At 55.6% G+C, this 22,711-nt stretch overlaps 1 protein-coding gene across 6 annotated transcripts in view; it reads left to right on the plus strand.

The window, feature by feature from the left end:
• The window catches only part of PDE9A (phosphodiesterase 9A), a 104,228-nt gene extending 84,928 nt beyond the window's left edge, over positions 1-19,300 (plus strand). For 4 of the 6 annotated variants that reach the window (XM_070376656.1, XM_070376671.1, XM_070376679.1 and 1 more), the window contains 12 exons: positions 50-131; positions 1,672-1,746; positions 5,843-5,929; positions 6,845-6,949; positions 7,617-7,699; positions 8,854-9,010; positions 11,818-11,931; positions 13,770-13,874; positions 14,553-14,681; positions 16,407-16,502; positions 17,934-18,009; positions 19,095-19,299. In XM_070376656.1, the coding sequence (XP_070232757.1) occupies positions 50-131; positions 1,672-1,746; positions 5,843-5,929; positions 6,845-6,949; positions 7,617-7,699; positions 8,854-9,010; positions 11,818-11,931; positions 13,770-13,874; positions 14,553-14,681; positions 16,407-16,502; positions 17,934-18,009; positions 19,095-19,105 (1,120 nt within the window). In that variant the 3' untranslated portion in view covers positions 19,106-19,299. Of the gene's footprint in view, positions 1-49; positions 132-1,671; positions 1,747-5,842; positions 5,930-6,844; positions 6,950-7,616; positions 7,700-8,853; positions 9,011-11,817; positions 11,932-13,769; positions 13,875-14,552; positions 14,682-16,406; positions 16,503-17,933; positions 18,010-19,094 lie in introns of all 6 variants that reach the window. The other 2 variants (XM_070376641.1, XM_070376648.1) reach the window with 2 other exon arrangements.
• The last annotated feature ends 3,411 nt before the right edge of the window (positions 19,301-22,711 follow it).

Raw genomic sequence — 22,711 nt, forward strand, 5'->3', positions numbered from 1 at the left:
CCAAGGCCAAGGTGGCGGTGCCAGAGGTAATCTTTGCTTTTTTCTTCAGGACCAGCTGTCCCTGCAAGTACAGTTTTTTGGATAACAACAAGAAGTTGACGCCTCGACGCGATGTCCCCTCTTACCCCAAGGTAAGATGACAGCCTGCCTGTGAAGAAACCACCGTCTGTGTCCACAGCCTCAGGGCACACCCCCCCCACCTCTGGCCCCACCCAGGGCCGCCCTGGCCTCCCAGCCCCACTGCAGTCTGCACGTTTGCAAAGCCAGCTCTCGCCGGGGCCCTGGCCGTGGCGCGCTTCTATTACTCTTAGGCAGAATATACTTTCTCGTTGACATTTGTTTAGCAGAAGTGGTCCCAGACCACAGCTTACTGCCAGGAGATCATAGCTCCTCCCAACCCCCATCGCCAACTCGGTGAACAAACGGCTCTGACACTCAAATGTTACTTGAAAGAACTTTCATTTTTAACTAAATTATTTATAATCTGCTTCATTGCATCTCCCGTCCCTGAACAATATGTAGTTAGTATGAGAAGTTTTGCTTTTGGGTCACAGAGGATGTATCAGTTACAGGAGAGAGGCCCTTATTAGAGCAGGCAATGCCCTGGAAATTGGGAAGGCCTTCAAAACAGCTACAAAAGACGGGTCCCATGATGGTGGTCCTCCATCTCACAATGCCTTCAGCTGGAGACTGAGCAGGATCCTGGCCCAGCTGAGTTTTACATATTTGCCCACTAAGATCTGGGCTTTGCCAAGACTAAGATCCTCCAGACGGGGGCAGGGGCCTGGGGTTGCCGGCCATGCACAAGGCCAAACCCCCAACCCGCCACCGTTCCCACAGCAGCAAAGAGCCTTCCAGAGCTGCCAGGGGTCTCCCTGACTCAGATATGAAAGACACACTGAATGTTGTCCGAGGTCATCACGTGGACCCAAGTGCCCTTTCCCATAGGAATACATGGCCCACGCCTTGGGACCCTGCCCTGGGAGTCACAAGGCCCAGCCTGGGTCCTGAACAAAAGGCACCCATCTTCCACAGAGGTTCCTTCTAAAAACACAAAGAGAAAGACCTGGGCGATGACTGGATTTAATCCCAAACACCGTGACTGTCTTGTGTCTACGGTCTGCTGTTTCCTCTGACAACGTAACCTAAACTCTGGTGTTCCATAGAACCCACAAGCTGTGCTGTTACAGCCCACGGCTGAACTAGTGACAGGTTCCAAAAACAAACCTCAGAATAGCTTCTTAGCCAGTATGTGAATGTATGCCCATTTTTCCCCCCTCGATTTCACTTTATTGTATTTTTTAAAGTCAGGTTTCTAGGGATGTCACTAGCACGCAGTCACAATCACCCTCTGCAGGTGTGGAGCATTGTCAAGGGTGACGGGCTTACATGGTCACATGCCCTCCACCACGATCAGGGGTGAACACTGTGTCTCCCCCAGATGCCCCCTCGGCCCCTGCTCGGTCAGTCCTGAAGCACTCCCCCAGCCCCAGCCCCCACCGGTGGGGTGTCCGTCCCTGTAGCGTCGTCCCCTCCAGAACTCTCGTGGGTGTGGCCTTGAGAATGGACCCAGGTGTCCTGAGACAGATTGGGACGACATGGAGAAGGCGTGGCAGGCCTTTGTCCAGCACAGAGGCCAGAGCCAGCTCACACCGCTCCCTGTCCCTCCAGTACCTGCTGTCCCCTGAGACCATAGACGCCCTGCGGAAGCCCACTTTCGACGTCTGGCTCTGGGAGCCCAATGAGGTGAGTGCGAGAGTCAGCGGAATGGGCGCCAGCCTCAGGGACCAGATGGGAGGCATCCCCATCCCTCTTTTCCTCTATCTTCTCTTCCTTTTAGCTTGCTTCCCCAGTTTTGCAGCCAGGCTGCCCCTTGGGCTTGGGAAGGCCCTGAGCCAGAACCAAGGAGCACGTGAGCAGTGGTGCCTCACACCAGGATCTGGCTGCTCAGAAACGCCCCCACACCCCCCCACCGGGCCGCATCCTGATCCCCCAGGGCAGCTGCCGAGCCCCCGTGGGAGTGAACCTCCAGGCTTCGGGATTATTTCAGGAGGGGGCTCCCACTTGAGGTCCTGCTGAGAGTGGTCAGCCTGGGGAGCCATGAGGACTCGAGGACCCATGATCTGTCACTCGGTCGTGTCTGACTTGTGACCCCATGGACTGCAGCCTGCCAGGCTCCTCTGTCCAGGGTATTGTCCCAAACCAGGGATCGAACCTGGGTCTCCTGAATTGGCAGGTGGATTCTTTACCACGTGAGGCACCAGGGAAGCCTTCAAGGACTCAGAGTAACTTCTTACAGCATGACAGTTCTTTTAAATTTCCCTTTTGCTGAGAAAACACAGGCATGGAGATTGTCATTTGTTTAGTCTATTACCTAATAATGTCAGATACACCCTCCTCTCTCTGAACCCTAAGAAATCACAAAGCCACATAGACCTCAGGCCACTGAAAGCAGCGGATTCTTGCCAGCTTTTCGGTCATGCAGGAGCGCAGAAAGGCTCACGCTCTTGGACAAGAGCGGCAGAGCGACTTCCCTGCAGGTCCAGGAAATGGATCATGCACCCTGAACTCTCCTGCGTGAACCACTGTCACTCGCGTGGTCTCCTGGGATAAGAAAAGCCCCAGCAAGAGGGGCGGGGAAGCACAGATCTCGCCTCCACCCAACCCGGTCCACCCTGAGAAGAGCAGCTGGATGGCACGGGTGCTCCAAAATGTCCAACCAACCAGCATGCAGGACTGGAGCTGGGGGCTCAGGGAGGAGGGGCTATTGTAAGTGTCACCTGCCGGATCAGTGCTTGATTGAAGACGGACGTGGTGGAGGGAAGCAGGGCAGGAGGAGAAGAGTCATGTGTTCCAAGAAAAGCGTGACGACCTCTTGTCCCAGTAGCTCGCGCTGAACAGGGGACCCTGTTGGCCTGTCCACGAGCAAGTGGGCCCATGGGAGCTTAAAACACGCACCCCTGTTTCCAGCAGGTGGGCAAGTGCTGCTCTGAGCACATCTCACGCTCCGCATAGTCATTTTGACCTCCGCCCACAGGGAGAAAGAGCAAAGCTGGGGTCCTGATGGCAGAACCCTGCCATTCCTGTCTCCACAGAACACAGGCTGCTTGTGGCCAGAGAGGGAATGCTCCACCTTCATGTCAGAGGTGGAAGGATCCCCGCATCCACCAGGGGGAGGCCGCCTCTCTGCCCTCGTCACTCCACCTGTGGGATGTATGAGCAGGTGCTGGTAGGGCAGGGCTAAGGGGCGGGAGGCAACCCCCTGCAGGTGTACTTGGCCTGAGTGGCCGTCATCTAGCCCCAGGGTTTCACCAGCACACCTCCACGCCCCCAGGGAGCCTGGGGAGGGTTCCATTGCTTCTGTAAAGTGTCTCCCTGCCCGAGGTGGCAAACCAGAAGTGCTCACAGACAGCAGCCCTGGCCTCTGGGGGTGCTGTGAATTTTGGAGAATGAGCAGCAAAGATGAACAGGTATAAGGACACATCTGAAAGCTTCAGCAGCCCGAGTGGCCCCCAGCACTGCATCTGGCCACCCCCCGAGAAATCAGAGCTCCCGGGTGGTGGTGGTTCACTGACCCCCCTCCACGCAGGGGTGATGCGCCCTGCATCACCCAGGGCCCAGCCCAGCATCCTCTGATCACAGACCAGACGGGGAGATGACCTCACGCTGCTCCACTCTCTCAAGGGCCGGCCTCTGAGTGCCCCCACAGCTCTGCATCTGCCCAGCCCTGCCTTGAAGGCTGCGGGACCTCGCTGTCATCTCATGTGTCCTCCACGCTCACCATCACCCAGCTGCCAGCCCAGGACCTGCTGCAGCGTCCACAGCTGCCGTAATGGGAGCAGATGTACAGACGCATCCCTCCTGCTCTGAAGCCACCACATAAGTGGCGCCAGATGGTTTCATCTGCTGATCACCTCCTCCTCTTGACTCTGATTTCACAGCAAACATTTCAGCTCTGCGGGGTTGCCTGCAGCCGCGAATGGGCCGGTGTGGCGGGGAGCAGGGGTGTCAGAGCTACAGCCCCTCTGATCCAGGACGGTGAGGGCATGAGCAGCTCTGGGTGGCTAGACCCTGACTAGGTGCTCATGCTGCCAGCCAAGCTGGGGTGACCCGGCCACCAGCCTGGACACCAGCCCTCCTGCCCTCACGCCAGGACCCTGCACTCCCCATGTCCTGTCAAGGGCTCCTTCAAAGCCCCGGTTTCCAAACCTTGGCACCCAGTCTGTGTCTGGGCTGTCCCCTCAAGGAAGACCGGCATGTGGCCCCTTCAAGGACTTTCCGTCTGGACATCCTCCCGGGCCCCCACTGCAGGGCTGGGGCGTTTTCCAGTTTCCTAAGTGGGTTCTTTGTGATGCCACGCAAGTCTTTGCTTCCAGAGGTGTTCTTTCCGTGGCCAGCTCATTGACCCTTCATTGTAGGATTGGATTTGCAAAACTTCTAAATTGCAGTGTTTCTAGTTCTCATATATTTTGTAACAAGAAAAAGTGGATTTTCAGCTGTATTCCCTGAATAGGTCTGCTGGGGCTGCCATAGCAAATGCCGCAGACTTGGGGGTTAAATAGAAACCTGTTTTCTCACGGTCTGGAAGCTCGACCTCTGAGATCCAGGTGTGGGCAGGGCTGGTCCCTCCCGAGGCCTTTCTCCTCCGCGTGTCGACAGCCTTCTCCTCCTGTGTCCTCATACGGGCGTCCCTCTGTGCGTGTCTGTGTCCTGATCTCCTCTCATAAAGACACCTGTCCTAGCAGATTAGCGCCTGCCCTAGTGACCTTGCATAACCTCAATTATATCCCTAATGGTCCTCTCTCCGAACACAGTCACGGGGGAACTCAGGGCCTCGACAGCTTGATTGAAGGGTCATGATTCAGTCCTTAATACACCCTTTTTGGGAAGAGAAGGTTGCCTGGTGAACAGAGCAGACGGGAAGTCTGTGCAGACACCAGGGCAGGGCCGGCACTGGAGCTGAGGGGCACAGGTGTGGGTCCCAGGGCGGGGAGCTGGGGGACGGGGCTGGTGTCCTGCTAAGGTGATGCTAAGTCAGCCCCACTCCGAGACCTCCCGTCTCCCTGGGCTCTTCTCCCAGAAAGCAGAGCCCACTTTGTCAAGCTCTCACTTTTTAAAGATCATTTAATCTTCTTGGCTTGATTAAGCTTCAAAGTTCTGAGTGGCATTTAAATAGATTGCAACCGTGACAGTAAATCCTCTCTGGGCCTGGAAGCAAAATCAACATCAAGTTGAACGGGGATTTCTGTAGAAGGCGGCTCAGTGAAATGAGGTTTGGGAGGCGGTGCTCCCCAGAAGGAAGCTTGCCTTCCAGACACTTTGGTTCATGCATAAGAAAGTGCGTCCCAGCAGGGCTCCTGGGGGCCCGAAGAGACGGGTTTGGGATGGATGAGTATCTGTCAACGCCGCTCCTCGGCTCCTCAGCTCCCAGCCTCAGGCTCTTGCAGGGTCTGCAGGAATTGGAGGTGTCTCTCAGAACCTCAGGCCAGGATCCTGACCCATCGAGATGGGTGCTTGTGTGTATAAATAAGTCAAGTCACTTCCAGTGTGGTCATTTGGGGATAGCGTCACATCATCTGGTCACTGTCCCTCCTGTAGAGAATGCCATTGACTTCTAACCCCGACTGCTCTTTCAAAGCCCCCACACCCCTTCTGGGGGTGCTGAAACCCCCTAGTCAGCAGGCTTGGGTCCTGGGGCCCCCTGGAGGGGAGGACTCCCCTGGGGTCCAGCCCGCCACGCTGCTGACCATCCCTCTGTTCCTGTGGCCCCCCGGGAGGGGAGGACTCCCCTGGCGCCCAGCCTGCCACGCTGCTGACTGTCCTTCTGCTCCTGCGCCTGCAGATGCTAAGCTGCCTGGAGCACATGTACCATGACCTGGGCCTGGTCAGGGACTTCAGCATCAACCCCATCACGCTCAAGAGGTGGCTGGTGAGTGTCGGGCCCCTGCCGGCCCCTGAGCACAGTTTCATCGAGTTTCCTGGGAATGGACCATGGGTACCTTCCTTTGGGCCTGGGCTTCCTGCAGACAAAGGCCACACTCCTGTGAGAATCCTGCGGGGACCCATCCCCAACTAGACACTCTCTGTTACTAAGCTTCTGTCTTAGGAGAAAATAGTAGGAACCAGGGAGAGTCGTGTGAAGAGTGTGTTCTAAGCAGCGTGTGTGCAGGGAGGGAGGGGGTGCTATGCAGGTGTATACATGTGTGTGCCAGTGTGTGTGGAGTACGTGTGTGTGTGTTCATTTGTGAGTGCTGGTGCCTGTATCATGCGGGGGAGGGGCTGTGTGTGTGTCCATGTGTAAGTGTGTGTGTGTGTGTGAGGTGTGCATGTGGGGGAGGGGTGTGCATGTGTGACTGAGTGTATGTTTTTCAACAGATCTTTCTTTTTAATAAAATGCTGCTCAGAGCCAAATGTTAGAAGGCTGTGGAAAGGGACTCCCCTGGTGGTCCAGTGGCTATGACTCTGCTCCCAGTGCAGGAGATCCGGGTTCCATTCCTGGTCAGGGAACTAGATCGTGCATGCCACAATTACTGACACAGCCAAATAAACAAATAGGGCTTTTTAAAAGCCTGTGGAAGGTTAGATGGTGGCTGGGGACCTGGCACCCACACGCAGCCCCCTTGCCCTCCCCCCAGCTTCACACCCCACTGTGGGTCCCCTGGGGACACCTTCCCCTATGTGGCCCTTGGACACCCCTGGGCCCCTCCCTCATCCTCAACCCCAGGAAGCAGGAATGCAGTTGGATGAGAACTGGGTGGGAGTCGAGAGCTGGCATCGGGAAGAAGGTGCGGGGAGCTTGAGGAGGGTGGGCGGTGGGCACAGGGCGGACCGTCTCGTCCCGCAGCTGTGCGTGCAGGACAACTACCGGAACAACCCCTTCCACAACTTCCGGCACTGCTTCTGCGTCGCCCAGATGATGTACAGCATGATCTGGTGCTGCAGGCTGCAGGTGGGTCTGGGGGCGTCCCTCCTGGTGGGGAGCTTAGGGCGGGTCTGGGGGGCGTCCCTCCTGGTGGGGAGCTTAAGGCGGGTCTGGGGGGCATCCCTCCTGGTGGGGAAGTGGAGAGCTTAGGGCGAGTCTAGGGGGCATCCCTGCTGGTGGGGAGCTTAGGGCGGGTCTGGGGGGCATCCCTCCTGGGGGGGAGTTTAGGGCGGGTCTGGGGGGCATCCCTGCTGGTGGGGAGCTTAGGGTGGGTCTGGGGTCATCCTGCCTGCAGGGAGCTTAGGGTGGGTCTAAGGGCATCCCACCTGGAGAGGAGCTTAGGATGGGTCTGGGGGCATCCCACCTGGAGGGGAGCTTAGGGTGGGTCTGGGAGGCTTCCCACCTAGAGGGGAGCTTAGGGTGGGTCTGGGGGGCATACCACCTGTGGGGAGCTTAGGGTAGGTCTGGGGAACATCCCACTTGGAGGGGAGCTTGGGACAGCAGCTCCTCCACCACCTGGGGAAACACCGCCCCTCCAGTTTGTCAATTAACAAGTGGGTGCCCACCCCCCACCCCAGGGAGAGGCGCGTCCTCCCCCACCAGGCCAGAGCTGGGGGAGCTTCATCCCCCTGTGTCATTGCCCCACTCCCCTGCCAGCCCCCTCCTCACCCACCAAATCCTCTCTCTGATCCAGGAGAAGTTTTCGCAAATGGACATCCTGGTCCTGATGACTGCGGCCATCTGCCACGACTTGGATCATCCAGGCTACAACAACACGTATGTACATGGTCCTTTTCTCTTATCAAGGGCACTCTGGGTGTCAGAGTTGAGCTTTTCAGCTCAACCCCCTGCCAGTTCCCAGCGGGAGCTGTCAGCGAAGCACTCCTGAGCCCCCAGCTCCACCCCACCTCTGTAGGACGCAGCCTTCCCACCAAGGACTTTGTCCAGGGCCAGGCCTTCCCAGCAGGATCCCAGACCCCAGGGGGCTGCCTCAGCCCTCTGTGGTCCTGGCTGCAGGTCTGCGTCTGCACGTCTACACGGCAGGGCCTGGCAGCAGCAGAGCTCCCCGCCCCCTGCAGCAGGGAAGGACGTTCACACACCCATGACCGGGAGGGGCGGACCTCCACCCAGTCTCTGGATCTCACTCCCCTAAGGGCAGCCTCACCAGCCTGCTTCCAGCAGGAATGAGACAGAACAAGGGCAGTGACAGCAAGAACAGGGGTATGGACACGAGGAGGCAGGGAGGGTCCAGGGCGGGCCGTGGGGCCAGGAAGATGGGCCAGGCTCTGCTGGAACATTGATCCACTCCTGCCTCGGGGCGAAGACAGAGTTCCACCCCATGTCCCTGCCAGAGTCCAGGCCCAGTGCTGCTGGTTTGTGTTCATAGTGATACTTTGGTTGTTCTGTGGAGTTTGTGTATTTGTGTGTCGAATTTTCCCATGTGGGCGATGATGCCCAACCTGTCTGGGAAGCATGCTATTGCTACTCAGGACCAGAGTGGATTCCAGGGTGTGGACGTCCGTGCCCGGAGGAGGAGGTGTGCACCCCCTCAGTTCACACTCAGATGCTGCGCTGAGCACAAGACAGCCAGGGGCCCGTGCCCACAACATCTAGCCTTCCTCCCACATCCTACGGTGTCTGCAGGGTGCCTTGGCAAAGGCCTGACCACCTTGAGGGCACCTCCTCAGGGAGGACCCGAGGTTCATTGGTGGTGTCCACCGTTAGGACTGTAACGACTTGGGAGTATCTAGTCAGAGGGGCAGCTGAGACCCAGGAGAGCCGGGAGGAGTAAGTTCCTGGCACAGCAGAGTGGGTGCCCTCCAGCAGCCCCATCATCTCCACCTCTACACCAGCACGCGCGCCCCTGCACCACTGCGCCCACTCGCATGTGAGTGCAGGCACCCGAGGGTCCCTTTGCTGTCCAACCCCAGGTACCAGATCAACGCCCGCACGGAGCTGGCCGTCCGCTACAACGACATCTCGCCCCTGGAGAACCACCACTGTGCCGTGGCCTTCCAGATTCTCAACCAGCCCGAGTGCAACATCTTCTCCAACGTGTCGCCAGAGGGCTTCAAGCAAATCAGGCAGGTGTGTGGGGCAATGCCGCGCTCACTGGGGAGTGGGGGTCCCTGGGGGACAGTGAGCCCCACCAGAGAGGAGACGCCCTCTCTCCCTGTGCCTGAGGCTCCCAGGAGCTCCCAGTCTCCCACAAGGATCCTGGGGGGCCGGCCCTCCTTCCACGCCTTCTCCAAGGCCAGGTGACAACGCCCCAGGAAGAGGTGTGTGCTTGGCCTGCATGGGCAGTGTTCCATGGACCTTCAGGTCATGACTACCATTTAATTTAACCCTTTGAGATACGTCCTTTCTCATCTCGCAGCCCAGGAAACTGAGGCTGACACAGACAAGGTCACTCACCCAAGGAAGCAGGTCCTGGACGGACACGTCTGGGACATCCAGCCCGGCAGAACCCCGACCACTGCCCCTAGGCCCTGCTCTTGTCCCCCGCTGCCCCGTGACCAGCCAGCCTCACATCCCACTTCAGAGAAGAGACCTTTCTGCTCCTGGGGGCACATGGGGCGGGGGATGGGGGCGGCCACCTGTCCAGAGACAGAGGCTTGCAAGTCACCAAAGTCACACATACACCCCCTGCATACACACAGCAGGTCTCACTGAGCACAGCCCTGTGCCCCACCCTCTGGCATGTTCAGAGGAGGGACAATGTCAGCAATCCCGGAGGGGTGAGGTGGGTTGAATGATAGCCACCTCCAGCTAAAAAAATAGTCACGTCCACCTCCTGACCCCCCAGGAGCTGCGAATGTGACCTTATTTAGAATAAATCTTTGTAGCTGTAATTAAACTAGGATCTTTAGAGGTTAGCTCAGATTATCCACAGGGACCCTAAATCCAATGACAAGTGTCCATATAAGAGACACACAGAGGAGAGACACAGAGGCCGTGTGACAGCAGAGGTGGAGACAGGAGTGGTGTGGACACAAACCGCGGAGCCCAGGGGCTGCCAGAAGCCAGAGGCAGGGAGTAGACTGTCCCCGGAGCCTCCAGAGGGGGCACCTTGGTTCCTAGACTTGTGGCCTCCAGAGTCATGAAGAGATGCCTTCCTGCTGCTCTGTCCCCCGCGTCTGGCACTTTGCACGGCAGCCCAGGGACTCGAACAGGTGGGAGCCACGTCCTCCATGTGGGAGTCCACACAGTGTCTCAGTGGCCTGGCTTCCAGAGGCACCTGATAAAGACACCCTAGAGCCCAGGGCAGGACGAATGCCTCCTCCTGGAGAACCGACAGCCTCGCCTTAGCAGACGGCTGCAGTCCTGTTCCCATCCTTTCGCTTCCAGGAAATCAGCGCTCAGCCAGGTCTTAACGGCAGGCCTTGCTGAGTCACCGATTCCTGGTGCAGTTATCACCAGGCTTTCTGGCCTCCCTTCCACGTGTATGGACCCACAGAAATGGCAGGCACCTGCTCTGTGTTTTTCTATTTGCTATAGAGAGTCTTTCTGTGGAGCAGGTAAGGGGGCGAGTCTTAAAGAAAGGGCCCTCCTGTGTGCCGCCCCTGATGACTGCCAGGTGAGGAGCCCCGTCAGGAACTCAGCTCAGAGCATCCAGGCAGCTGGCCCCCTCCCCTCGTGTGAGGAGCAGTCAGAGCAGGAGGGGACGCGCCCTGCCTCCTGCTGCCCACACGGGGACACGCTGCTGCCTCTGCCCCGGACACCTAACTGACTTTAATGCTTTCTGGGGGGTAAAATCCATTGTCCCAGTTTTCAATAATGTTTTGTTCTTGAATATCTTGAGAGATAACTCATCATGAGAGTAGATCCTTCACTAATAATTAAATCCTTACTGAGAAATTGCACAATTCAGAAGGCCAGTGATGCCCTCTCCCCAAGTACATTTTTTTATCTGTACTGACTGGTTTGAGTTCCGTATTTGATGTTTCTGGTGGTGTTTTCTTAGAGAAGTAGAACATCATACCCGGGACAGAGGTGTTCCCTATAAATATTTGTGGGATGGATGGACAAGTTGGGTGAATGGATGGATGGACGGATAGCTAAGTGAATAAGTGAACGGATGGATGGATGAGTGAACAAGTGGATGGATGTATGGAGAGATGGATGGATGGATGGACAAGTTGGGTGAATGGATGGATGGACGGATAGCTAAGTGAATAAGTGAACGGATGGATGGATGAGTGAACAAGTGGATGGATGGGTAGACAGATAAATTAATGGGTGGATGAGTAGGTTGATGGATGGCCATGGTTTCAAATTACATTACGTCTACTAAACCAACATTTGGTTAACAAGATCATAAAATATTTGTATTAAAAACATTTCACTTTTGCTTACAAATTTGTTAATAGAAGAATGCTATTATTTATCATCAGACTTTGTTCCCAAGCAAGAGATGCACATACAGTCACATACAGATTAGATAATAAGAAAAAAATACTCTTGGAAAATGGGTCATTGACCTCCAGCAACAAGATCTAGGAAGAACAAACCGTATATCTAGATTAGTGAACTGGCAGGAAACATTTGTCCTTGGCTAAAATAGACTGGACTTCACAAGGAGACACGCTGAGCCTCTTCTCTGCAGCTGAATGCTCCTAGTGGGCCTGGGCTCAGAGCCTTCTCTGGGGACGCAGCCTGCATCAGGCATCCTTGGGCTCAAACCCCAGCCTTCCACTCGCCAGCTGTGACCTGGGCAAGCTCCTTAGCCTCTCCAAGTCTCAGTTTCTTTATAAAAACGAGGACAGTACCCACCCCTGGCATTGGCATGAGTTCTGAATGAAGTGACGTGAGCAGAGGGCTCCGCATACAATGGGTGCTCACTGAGTAATTATTGGAATTATGCCCCGTGTTAACTCTTGGCTTTCACTTCTCAGGGAATGATCACGTTAATCTTGGCCACTGACATGGCAAGGCATGCGGAAATCATGGACTCTTTCAAAGAAAAAATGGAGAATTTTGACTACAGCAACAAGGAGCACATGACCCTTGTGAGTGGGTTTTTTTCCTTCTCTGGGGGGCTGGTGGGTGAGCCCCACCCCCCAGCTCAGACTGGGAACCAAGAAACCAAAGGAAAATGCATACCCTCACCTGGAGTGAGGTATCAGTAAGACCAATTTGCAAAGTCTCAGCGCTTAGCAGGGAAAGCCCCCCAACCCCCAGTAGGACCCTTTCTCCTGGTTAAAGGAATTCCTTTCCCATCCTTCCATCTCCTTTGGATTCGAATGTGATAAGTGGGCGAAGGCAGTTCCAAATGCAGAGGCCCGGCCAACGCAGGGGAATGCCAGGCTTGGGAACAGAGGGCAGAATCCAGGGCTGCCCCGACATCTGTGTGACTGTGCTCTCACAGGCCCACCACACCCCCGTCAACCGGCAGGGCTGTGGTTCCCACCCCTGCCTCCCCTGTGGTGTTCAGACCATGGGGTGCTGATGAAACCCCAGGTGGTGTTTCTAGGGGCTCCAAGTAGCCTTGGTCCTGTATGTCTCAGCATAGAAAGAATTCAATGAGAGGCAAAGGCATGGATAAGAGATTAGAACAAGATGCGTGTGAGGCTTACAAGTGGGTGGGTGAGAGGATGCCACACCCTGAGAACTTGGTGGGCTCGGTCCTATAGTCAAAGGAAATGTAGGGAGAGCAGAAAAGACCACCTTCTTCCTGGTTCTTGAGTAGACATCGCGCTTCCGTCATGAGCTCCTCCTCCACGTCAGGTGGGGTGGGGGGAGTTTTCTCATCCCTATGTGCTTAAGCCGGGACTGTCATGGCAGCACGGAAGAATGATCTCAGGTCACAGTACAACGAGGGTCTTTCACTCTAAGACATCACCTTTCCATGAATTATTGTCTTTTGCGTGTGCAGAGTATGTCCTAGGAGGCATTACCTCACTGAGCTCACTGGGCAGGAGTGGGTCGCTCGCCACCGTTGTTTGTGGTTGAGGGTATGTCCCCCTGCTTCTATCACGTGGTTTTCTTGCTAAGCAAGCCTGCTTGGTTTTATGGTAAAGAAAACTCACTTCCTGAGTGATCATTAACTTACAGGGGTCTTGCGTATTTTTTTCTCTACGTATAATCCGTTAGAGCGCGTGCATGTGTGTGTGTGTGTGTGTGTGTGCACGCACATGCGCGTGTTCAGTCATACCTGACCCTGCGACCCCCTGGACCGTAGCCCGCCAGGCTCCTCTGTCCATGGGATTCTCCAGGCATACTGGAGTGGGTTGTCATTTTCTTCTCCAGGGGATCTTCCCGACCCAGTACTCAAACCCATGTCTCTTGCATCTCTTGCATTGGCAGATGGATTCTTTAGCACTTGAGCCCCCTGGGAATTAACTGTTTAATCACACATTTTCCCTTTACTCTGTCCCTGTCACCGAGGCCGGTGGGCACGCTCCCTGCTGCTCTGTGAGGGTCCCCTTCGCCCTGTGTGTCTAACGCACTTCTTCAGTGCTCAGCAGGCCCACAGGGTTTCTTCTCATGACCGTTTAAACCTCTGCCTCCTGACAGCGCTGTCTGTCTATGTTTTTTATGTATCGTCAACATCAAAGAGATACTTGTGAGCTTTGCAGTATGTGGTTCATAAGACAAAATGTCCATGTGTTCAAGGGGCTTTCCTGCTACTCAAGTGCCTCCAGGAAAGAGTGTGGTGATGCCCCGTTCTCCTCCCCTTGCAGTGGGAAGTGTGCCTTTTTGGGGGGAGGGGGCACAGCAAAGTTCAGTTCCTCTCCACACGCACTGCCCACCCTCCCCCCTGCTGGCCTATGATGGCAAGCCCAGACCCAGAGCCCAGCAAGGTGCGTCCCTTGCTGCACAGCTGAGTCCAGATCTCTTCTTTCAGCTGAAGATGATACTGATCAAATGCTGTGACATCTCTAACGAGGTCCGCCCCATGGAGGTGGCAGAACCGTGGGTGGACTGTTTGTTGGAGGAATATTTCATGCAGGTAAGCGTCGCACAGGCCACGCCTCCTGAGGCTCTTTAGCCCCTTAACTGGGTTCCTGTTTGAAATGTGACAGAGGCACCAAGGTGGCCAGTGTCAGTGCTTCTAGAAGCCTTCACAGCAGGGGCACGCCAGAAACGCGTGGGGTTGTAATTTGAGACACACAAGGCAGGGACAAGCAGGAAAAGCTGATGTCAAATTGTCACCGTGTTAGCACCCCTGTTATTACTGATTAACTCCCCCCACCCAATGGGGGCCCCTGGGTGCATGAGACCAAACAGTTATGGCTGGGGACACTCTGGGATAGGAAGCAAAGCCAGCCTAAGACGGAAAATGTCAGAAGGGACAATAAGCCTCTCGCTAGAGCAGCTTGATGAGCCTGGGGCCAGGATGAGGGGTCGCAGGGTGGGGGGTGCTGGTCTACAAGCTGCTCTGCTGCTGAGCAGCCAGCAGGGCCTGGAGCCGTCCTCCCCGCCCCTGGACACACCGTGCAGGCTCGGGGGCCCCTGGTTGGCACTTACAGCGCCCTCATCTCCCACGCGCTCACTACCATCTGTGATGCGGGTGATTCTGCTAGCATGTTGGCTGTTTTTCTCTTCCTCTGAGAGCAGTGATCCTTGAAGCTCCCAGATTCCACGAGTGTTTCTTTCTTTAACATCATGTTCGGTACCTTCCCTGCAGAGTGACCGCGAGAAGTCAGAGGGCCTCCCCGTGGCCCCATTCATGGACCGGGACAAAGTGACCAAAGCCACAGCCCAGATTGGTTTCATCAAGTTTGTCCTGATCCCGATGTTTGAGACAGTGACCAAGGTGAATGACCACCTCTGCAAGCTGGTGACCCAGCAGGGAGAAATACACGTGTGCATTCACATGGACACACACACACACACTCACAGACATGCACTCACATGGACACACACAAAGGGACACACACAGACACACGACATACATTCACATCACACACACACACACACTCCCACGGACACACACTCACACAGGCACATGGACACACACAGAGACTCACACTCCCATGACACACACACACTCCCACAGACACACACTCCCACAGGCACATGGACACACACAGACACACACTCCCACGGACACACACACACACAGCCTCATGGACACACTCACATCACACACACACACACTCCCACAGACACACACTCACACAGGCACATGGACACACACAGAGACACACACTCCCATGACACACACTCACACAGGTACACGGACATACTCACATGGACACACACTCAAACATACACACATGTGCAGTAGCCGCCTACCTGACACTCACCCGAAGCCCACCACACCTAACACCCGAGTGTTCAAACAGACTGCCCCCCACCCCTCCTGGCCTCCGTGCCCACCCCCCAGCCCAAGCAGTGACCCAGCCACAGAACCACAGAGCCTCTCGCTGCCTCTTCCTGGGCCAGGCGGCCCTCCTGCACCGTGTCTCTGGAGCCACCCCAACCCCCCCACCCAGGGCACCAGCAGGGCCTTGTCAGCACCTCTCATCTCTACCTTCAGAAGAACTTTCTGACCTGCCCGCCCCTGTCTCCCCCACCCCCACAGCGATCACCACATTAATCCTCAGGAAGGAGACAGCCTCTGCCTCTCTCCATGGCTCCCCACTGCCCCCAGCACAGGGCAGACCACCCGCCTTTTTGGGCCGTCGCCCATCCTCTTGGGCACTTCTGCCTTACCGGAGAGGCCCGTGGCTCCTGGTCCCACCTTCTTCAAGTCTCCAGCTCTAAGCCCAGCCTGCCTTGGCCTGGGCCCCCCTTGCTGTTCTCAGCAACCTTCCAGAACTACCTCAGCGCACCCTTCCTCAAGCCCCACAGCACTCTTACCCCACAGGTGGCAGGTGCCAGCCAGCAGTGGCGATGGTGGGCCTGCCCTCCTCCCTTGCAGGAGCAGGCTGGGACTGGGGGCTGTGTGCACAGGGCCCCAGGGGGTAGGGAGGCAGGGGATGTGCCTCCTGGGACTGAGGAGGGGGCTCCTCAGAGGGAGAGGCAGCCCCCTCAGAGCTGAGTCTCAAAGACAAAGCATGCTCACCAGGTGGACCTGGGGCCATGGGCACTGCAGGCGAGAGGCAGAGCCACAGGGGGATCCAGGCCCCAGTGTGGTGCGGGCAGAGGGGGTCCCGGGCCACATGTGGGGTCCCTTCACTCCCCCCACCCGTGGCTTCCCGGAGTCTTGGGGGTGAGGTTGGCGAGGTTGGCATTTGGGAAAAGAGAGTCCGCGGAGGGATGTTGGGGTTCTGGGAGGCAGAAGGAGGGAGCGGCTTCTGCCAGTCCTCGTGGGAAATGTGAGAGCTGGAAACAGCGGGACTCAGAACAGGCAGGTGGGTGCTCTGTCCCCACAGGCTCCCAGGAGCCGTTGAGCAGCCAGCCTCGTGCCTGGAGCACCTTGGATTCTGCCCCCGCCGTGACCCTGGACAGAAGCATGTCTCCAGGGCGGCTGGTTTCCCACGATGCGCTTCCCGCGAGGATGACAGCCTGTTGACAGCCATCTTTTCTCTCACAGCTCTTCCCCGTGGTTGAGGAGCTCATGCTGCAGCCATTGTGGGAGTCCCGAGATCGCTACGAGGAGCTGAAGCAGATGGATGATGCCGTTAGGGAGGTGAGTCGCCTCTGTGAAGGCCTGGGATCCACGGGCCCCACCCCGCCCGGCCACACCACCCAGGGGGCCTCCAACCGAGCGCATCTGTCCCACAGAGACGCCAGGCCTGATGCAGAGGTGTTCTATCCTCAGGGAGCTCACAGCATGGGAGGCACAGAGCCTTGGGGGGAGTCTGTGCCCTGAGGTCGTGGTCGTCCAATGGGGTTCGAGGACATCACTGCCTCTGCCACCTGCGTCCCCTCAGAGCGGGTTTCTGGCCCCGTGCAGGTCCCTCCCCTCCTCCCAGGGCCGACTTTATTCAGAAGCAAGGCCATGGAAGAGACTCCCTGTCTCTGGAAAAGCCACCACCACACCCAGCCATGGGACTCTGCTGGCACCTTGAGGAGGATCGAAAGACCCAATCCGGCTCTAGTTGGCTATTGGGGTTGGTCCTGTGTTTCAGGGAGGCTCAGAGCTGGGGTGGAGGCTTTCAGAGAAGCTGCGAGAGCTGGTCTGGCCCCAGCAGGACCCCAGAGGGTGCAGACCTGCTTCAGGGCCCCCTGCCACTTGGGACCCCTGGGATGTGCACCTGTGACGTCCAGTCACTCAAGTGTGGCCTCCCCTCCATCCACCCTCCCTCCCCGTCTCTCTCGGGTGCCCAGTGCACCCCCGCTGCTGCGGGCTTGGTCCCCACTGGGCCTTGCCTGGCACTCCCCCGCCCACACCCCAGGGTCCCCTCCCATGCCGTTTGTTCTTCATACTCACTGCAGGCAGGGCCTCAACCCTGCCTTCCAGCCAGGAACTCCCACAGTGCCTTGCTGAGCCTCCGGTGGCTCTCCTCTCAACCTCCTTTGTGTACGATGCCAGACGCACCGTGGTGCTTTCAGGTCGATAGGCAATCCCGGCCGGCAACCGATTTCTCTAGTCGGATTTTCCTCCCAGGAAGTCACACAACCCCAAAAGCCTAAGAGTACATGATGCACAGAACAGATGTAAGAGGAGGTGTCCCCCAGCCATGCCCTCTGACAGGAGGGCTTACAGGCCTGGCCCCCCTGGTCCAGCCTCGAGCCATCACTGCAAAGGCCTCAGTCTCCAGGCCCCAGGCCGGCTGCCCAGAAGGCCAGTAGGACCCTCCATGGCCCCTTCCTGCCCCTAAAAAGAGCTGACCCACAAAAGAGGTAATGGGGCCATGGACTCAGCATCCACCATGGCCAGTTCTCTGGGGCTGCCCCTGCAGCCAGCAAGAGCTCACTGTCCAAGACCGAACGTAGGCCACGTGGTGAGGCTCCAACGGCCGGGAAGGTAGACCGTGCAGAGCTGTTTCTGGGAAGTGCCTCCAGGGGCACGTCTCCTCACATATCTTAGCACCTCCTGTCCCAGGAAGCTTTTGAGCAGACAGGCAGTCGCTCACTCACTGTCCGTCACCTCCTGTGTGCTCTGTCCTGGTCATAGCAGAAGGCTGAGAGCCTGACGTCTGGGAGCGCCATGTCAAGAGAGAAAAGCAGAGACCTCGGGCGACAGAGCGAAGGTAACGCTGTTCTGAGTGATGTCTCGGTTGTTGTTCAGTCACTCAGTTGTGTCCAGGTCTGTGCGACCTCATGGGCTGCAGCGGACCTGGCTTCCCTGTCCTTTACTGCCTCCCGAAGCTTGCTCAAACTCATGTCCATTGAGTCGCTGATGCCATCCAACCATCTCATCCTCTGTCATCCCCTTCTCCTCCTGCCTTCAGTCTTACCCAGCATCAGAGTCTTTTCCAGTGAGTTGGCTCTTCACATCAGGTGGCCAAAGGATTGGAGCTTCAGCTTCAGCATCAGTCCTTCCCATGAATATTCAGGCTTGATTCCCTTTAGGATTGACTAGTTTTCAGATTGAAACGGGGACAGTGTGAAAAACTGGGAAGGACAGAGGAAGGGAAGGAAGGGAAGAAATCTGTATGTACAAATGTTTTTAAATGGAATGTCTCTTCCTAGCGTATAATTGTTACAATTAGGCTCTGAAAGAAGGTGTCATACCTTAGTTAACAGAAAAAGATCAATGATTAGCATCAGTCAGTTCAGTCGCTCAGTCGTGCCTGACTCTTTGCAACCCCGTGGACTGCAGCACACCAGGCTTCCCTGTCCATCACCAACTCCTGGAGCTTGCTCAAACTCATGTCCATCAAGTCGGTGATGCCATCCAACCATCTCATCCTGATTAGCATAGGTACCACTTATAAGAGAAAACATTTTTCAAAGCTTCTCAGAAATAGTCTTTGCTTATGTCACTACAAGCACATCCTCTGCACTTGTGGATCCTGGCTATTCATTCAGTCCAGGCAGAAGGCAAACCAGTTCATTCAGTCTCCATGGGGTCTGGTCACACCACATGAGTCCAGGCTTTGTTCATTATAAGCTGAGTGACACCCACAGGTGTCTCAACCTCTCTGAGCTGCAGAGCCCCAATCTCTAAACTAGAGGTAATAATCCCATTCTTCTTGTTTTAGCTGTTCAACAAGCAGAGAATTCTGATACAGAAAAATCGCTCACTGTGTGTGATGCCATGAGATTTGTGGTGTTGGCAGAGCATTTTTGATCCCACCAACACAAACCAGCATCTTTTCCCTTTTCCAAGCAGACTGTGCCTGAAGAAAGCAGAGAGCTGCAGACTACTGCTCTGGACCCAGCCGGCCGAGCTTCGCAGGATCATCCGTGCAGGAAAAAGTGGTCCTGAGTGCCTGCCACCAAGAGATCATTTTCTAAGAACCATTTTGTTCACTGATACAAAAAAAAAAAAAAACAGGACTTCACAAGCTGTACAGAATTTTTATTTTTAAACTGTCTTTTAAATAATATATTCTTATACAGAAATGGGTCTGAGCTTTTTTTTGGTGGAGTTGGGTATCCTGGGCTGCTTCAGGAATCTCCCTGGTGCCCACCTGAGACAAGAACACTGTGCTTTCCTCACCCGTGTGTCTTAGAGCGATGGTCTGAGTGACTTGCTGAGTGCCTCCATGTAATTCGGCATTAGATGTCAGCTCAGTGCTCAGAGCACTGGGGACATGCGTGTCCTCCTTGTGACTTGCTAGGGGGACGTTGGTGGCTGTGCTCGGGGACACGGGACTGGAGGTGGCTTGGTCAGGCTGCAGGTGGTGTGAGCCAAGAAATCCATGTGGGACACAGACAACCACAGGCTTGAGCCTGTTTCCAGGGGTGGGGATTCCACATCAAAATGAGCACATAGGACAAGGAGCCTATTTACTCAGCACATTTCAAGATCCCTGTCTCAGGGAACGATGGGCCCCATCTCAGGTCCTCCTGCTGCTGCTTCTGTTTTAGGGACAAGCACTGAGGATGTTCTGGGTGGACTGGCGCCCACAAGGGGAGACCCAGCCCCATCCAGTTCACAGTCCAGACACCCCCTCCCCATGTGCATTTAGACCCCTCAGTTCTCCCCAGAGCTGTGGGTTCCGTCTCTGTCTCCCTGGTAACACCTGCTCTAAAAACTGACTTCAGGGGCTGTCGGCATAGTCTGAGCTCTGGGGACATTTCATTCGTGTGTTGGTTCAGTTTCCTTGGAGCATCTGTTCCCTCTGGTGAACTCCAGAATATTACTTCTTTGAATAATTCATTTCGGGGCTGTGAAATGTTCCATCTCTTCTTGAGTTCAGTTCCGTACCAGAGAGGGACCTTGGGTTCCACATCTCTTCTTAGTTTTGTTTATCATTTTCATGTTGCTAAAGCCACTGCACACCGCAGCTTAGGTTAAACTACAACCCAAACTCAGCAGGCGTTTAGATAAGATGCCTTCGGCCTGCGTGTCCTCCTGTGCCGGCGTTTGATCATCCGCTGTCCCCGTCGGTGAGGCCGTGCTCTGAACAGCGCCTTCTGTCTGCTGCACGCGGAGTACCTGCCTCACCAAACTGCCTCAGTCCAGCTTCCCACGGTGATTAGTGAAGGCAACACTGTGCACACACATGCACACATGCACACAGTCACACATAGGTCCACACACACGGCTACACAAGCATACACATACTTGCATACATATATTCACGTGTCCACATATGGACACTGAGGCCCCGTACATGTTTACGTATACATGTGACATACATGCAATGCTTACATATACACTGAGCCCTGTACACACATGCTTACATATACACTGAGCCCTGTACACACATGCTTGCATATACACGTAGCATATGTGCAACATGCATACACATGTTTACATATGCACTGAGGCCCCATACACATATGCTTACATATACACATAGCATATGTGCAACATACATACACATGTTTACATATGCACGGAGGCCCCATACACACATGCTTACATATACATGCAACATATGCATGCTTACATATACACTGAGGCCTCATACATGTGCTTACATATATGTGTAGCATATGTACAACACACACATACATGCTTACATATCCATCCAATCGCATGTATGATCTATGCGTACACACATAAACATATGCGTGTACAGTCACACATATGCACAGGTGCTCACATGCATAATGCTCAGGTGTGCACTGTAAACATGATCACACATGCAGACATGGACATGTGATCATACTCAGGCATGTGTCCACACACACACATGCATATACATAATCACAGATGTCCACAGACACATATGGTCATACCTGTACATGTGTGTGTACACATGCACACATATACATTTATATACATACAATCACATGTACACTTGTGTGTATACACACTCTAACACACCTCCTCTGCCTGACTGGGTGTAGGTTACACCAAGTCCTGGAACAGGGAAGTCAAGAAAGAAGAGGAGAGACTGTCCTGGCAGCACCTGTGACAGCCCAGGTGTTTGTGTCAACAGCCTGGCGTCCTTAATGGGATGCCTTAACGCATGCCCCGACCCCCAGACCCGGGGGCCAGGCCGCACAGCAGAATGCGAGCGGTGGGTGATGCTGAACCATCGTCCTTGCCCTCCCCAGTCCGTGGAAAAATCATCTTTCATGAAACCCATCCTGGTGCCAAGAGGGTTGGGGACCACTGCCTTAGAGAATCAGGGGCCCACTGGATGCTGTCCCCAGCCTTCTGCTTCGGAAGCGCTTCCACACTGTAGGGAGATCCTACCCCATGAGCTGAGCCATGGGATTGCTGAGGCCCCTTCCTGAGTCTCCTCTTATACGGAGACGTCCCCCTCCCTTTAAGTTGCAGAGAAGCTGCCAGCCAGCCCCCCACTGCACAGACCAGCCCCAGAGCCCATGAGCCCTGTCCACCCAGGTCAGCCTGCACACCAGGACCCAGAAGGCCTCCTGCCCGGGGACACCCCACATGCTGGCCAAGAGACCACGTACCAAGTGCAGGCTGAGAGGAGGAGGTGGCCTCCCTCTGATCTCAGTGAAGGATGAAGCCAAGCCTCACAGGGAGCAGGTGGCGGAGACACAGCAGTGTCCTGACCCGCACGCAGCACACTACAGTGAGACAACCGCCCCGTCCTGCTCCCCAGTCACAGCTCCACCACACTGTGTTCATACGAGCGGACAACGCAGCACTATTTTCTACGGCTTCTTTCCCCAAGAACTTCCCCGAGCATGGGTCAAACACTGGATCCAATAAATCCCCAGCAAATCCTCCTGGAAAACACCATCCTGGGGCTTGGTTCTGAGAGTGCTCTGCCCGGGGAACCAAGCTCATGCCGTCAGAAAGGCCGTGCAGTTGCTTGTGAGTTCAGCTGTGACCTTGTCACCAAGAAGGGAGAAAGGAGAGGTGTCTGTCTGCATGGTGTCCCTGTGGCTGAACACCCCCACCCCATCTCTCAGACCACGGACATCTCCTGTGGGCTCCTCCATCCATGGGCTCCTCTCTCTATGGGCTCCTCCATCCATGGGCTCCTCCATCCGTGGGCTCCTCCATCCATGGGCTCCTCCATCCGTGGGCTCCTCTATCCACGGGCTCATCCATCCATGCACTCCTCCACCCATGATATCTGAAGCCAGAATGACATCTTTAACTAAATCACTTGGGAACATCCATTCAGCGTGAGGATTGAATGAACACTAAACACACTACTTCATCCTGGATAAACAGCCATTAGAGGAAGATAAACAGCCACCGGTGGGAACTGTGGGCTCACAGGTTTCCTCTGGCGAGAAGAGCGGCTGCTCTGCGGGGCCAGGCACCACGGAGCCGCCCCGCCCGGTGGGTCAGTGGCTGCGGGAGTCGCCACATCCATCCTCACCCCAAAGCAGCAGAGGCACCGGTTC

Source organism: Bos mutus, chromosome 1 (assembly GCF_027580195.1).
Source record: "Bos mutus isolate GX-2022 chromosome 1, NWIPB_WYAK_1.1, whole genome shotgun sequence".
Lineage (NCBI taxonomy): Eukaryota > Metazoa > Chordata > Mammalia > Artiodactyla > Bovidae > Bos > Bos mutus.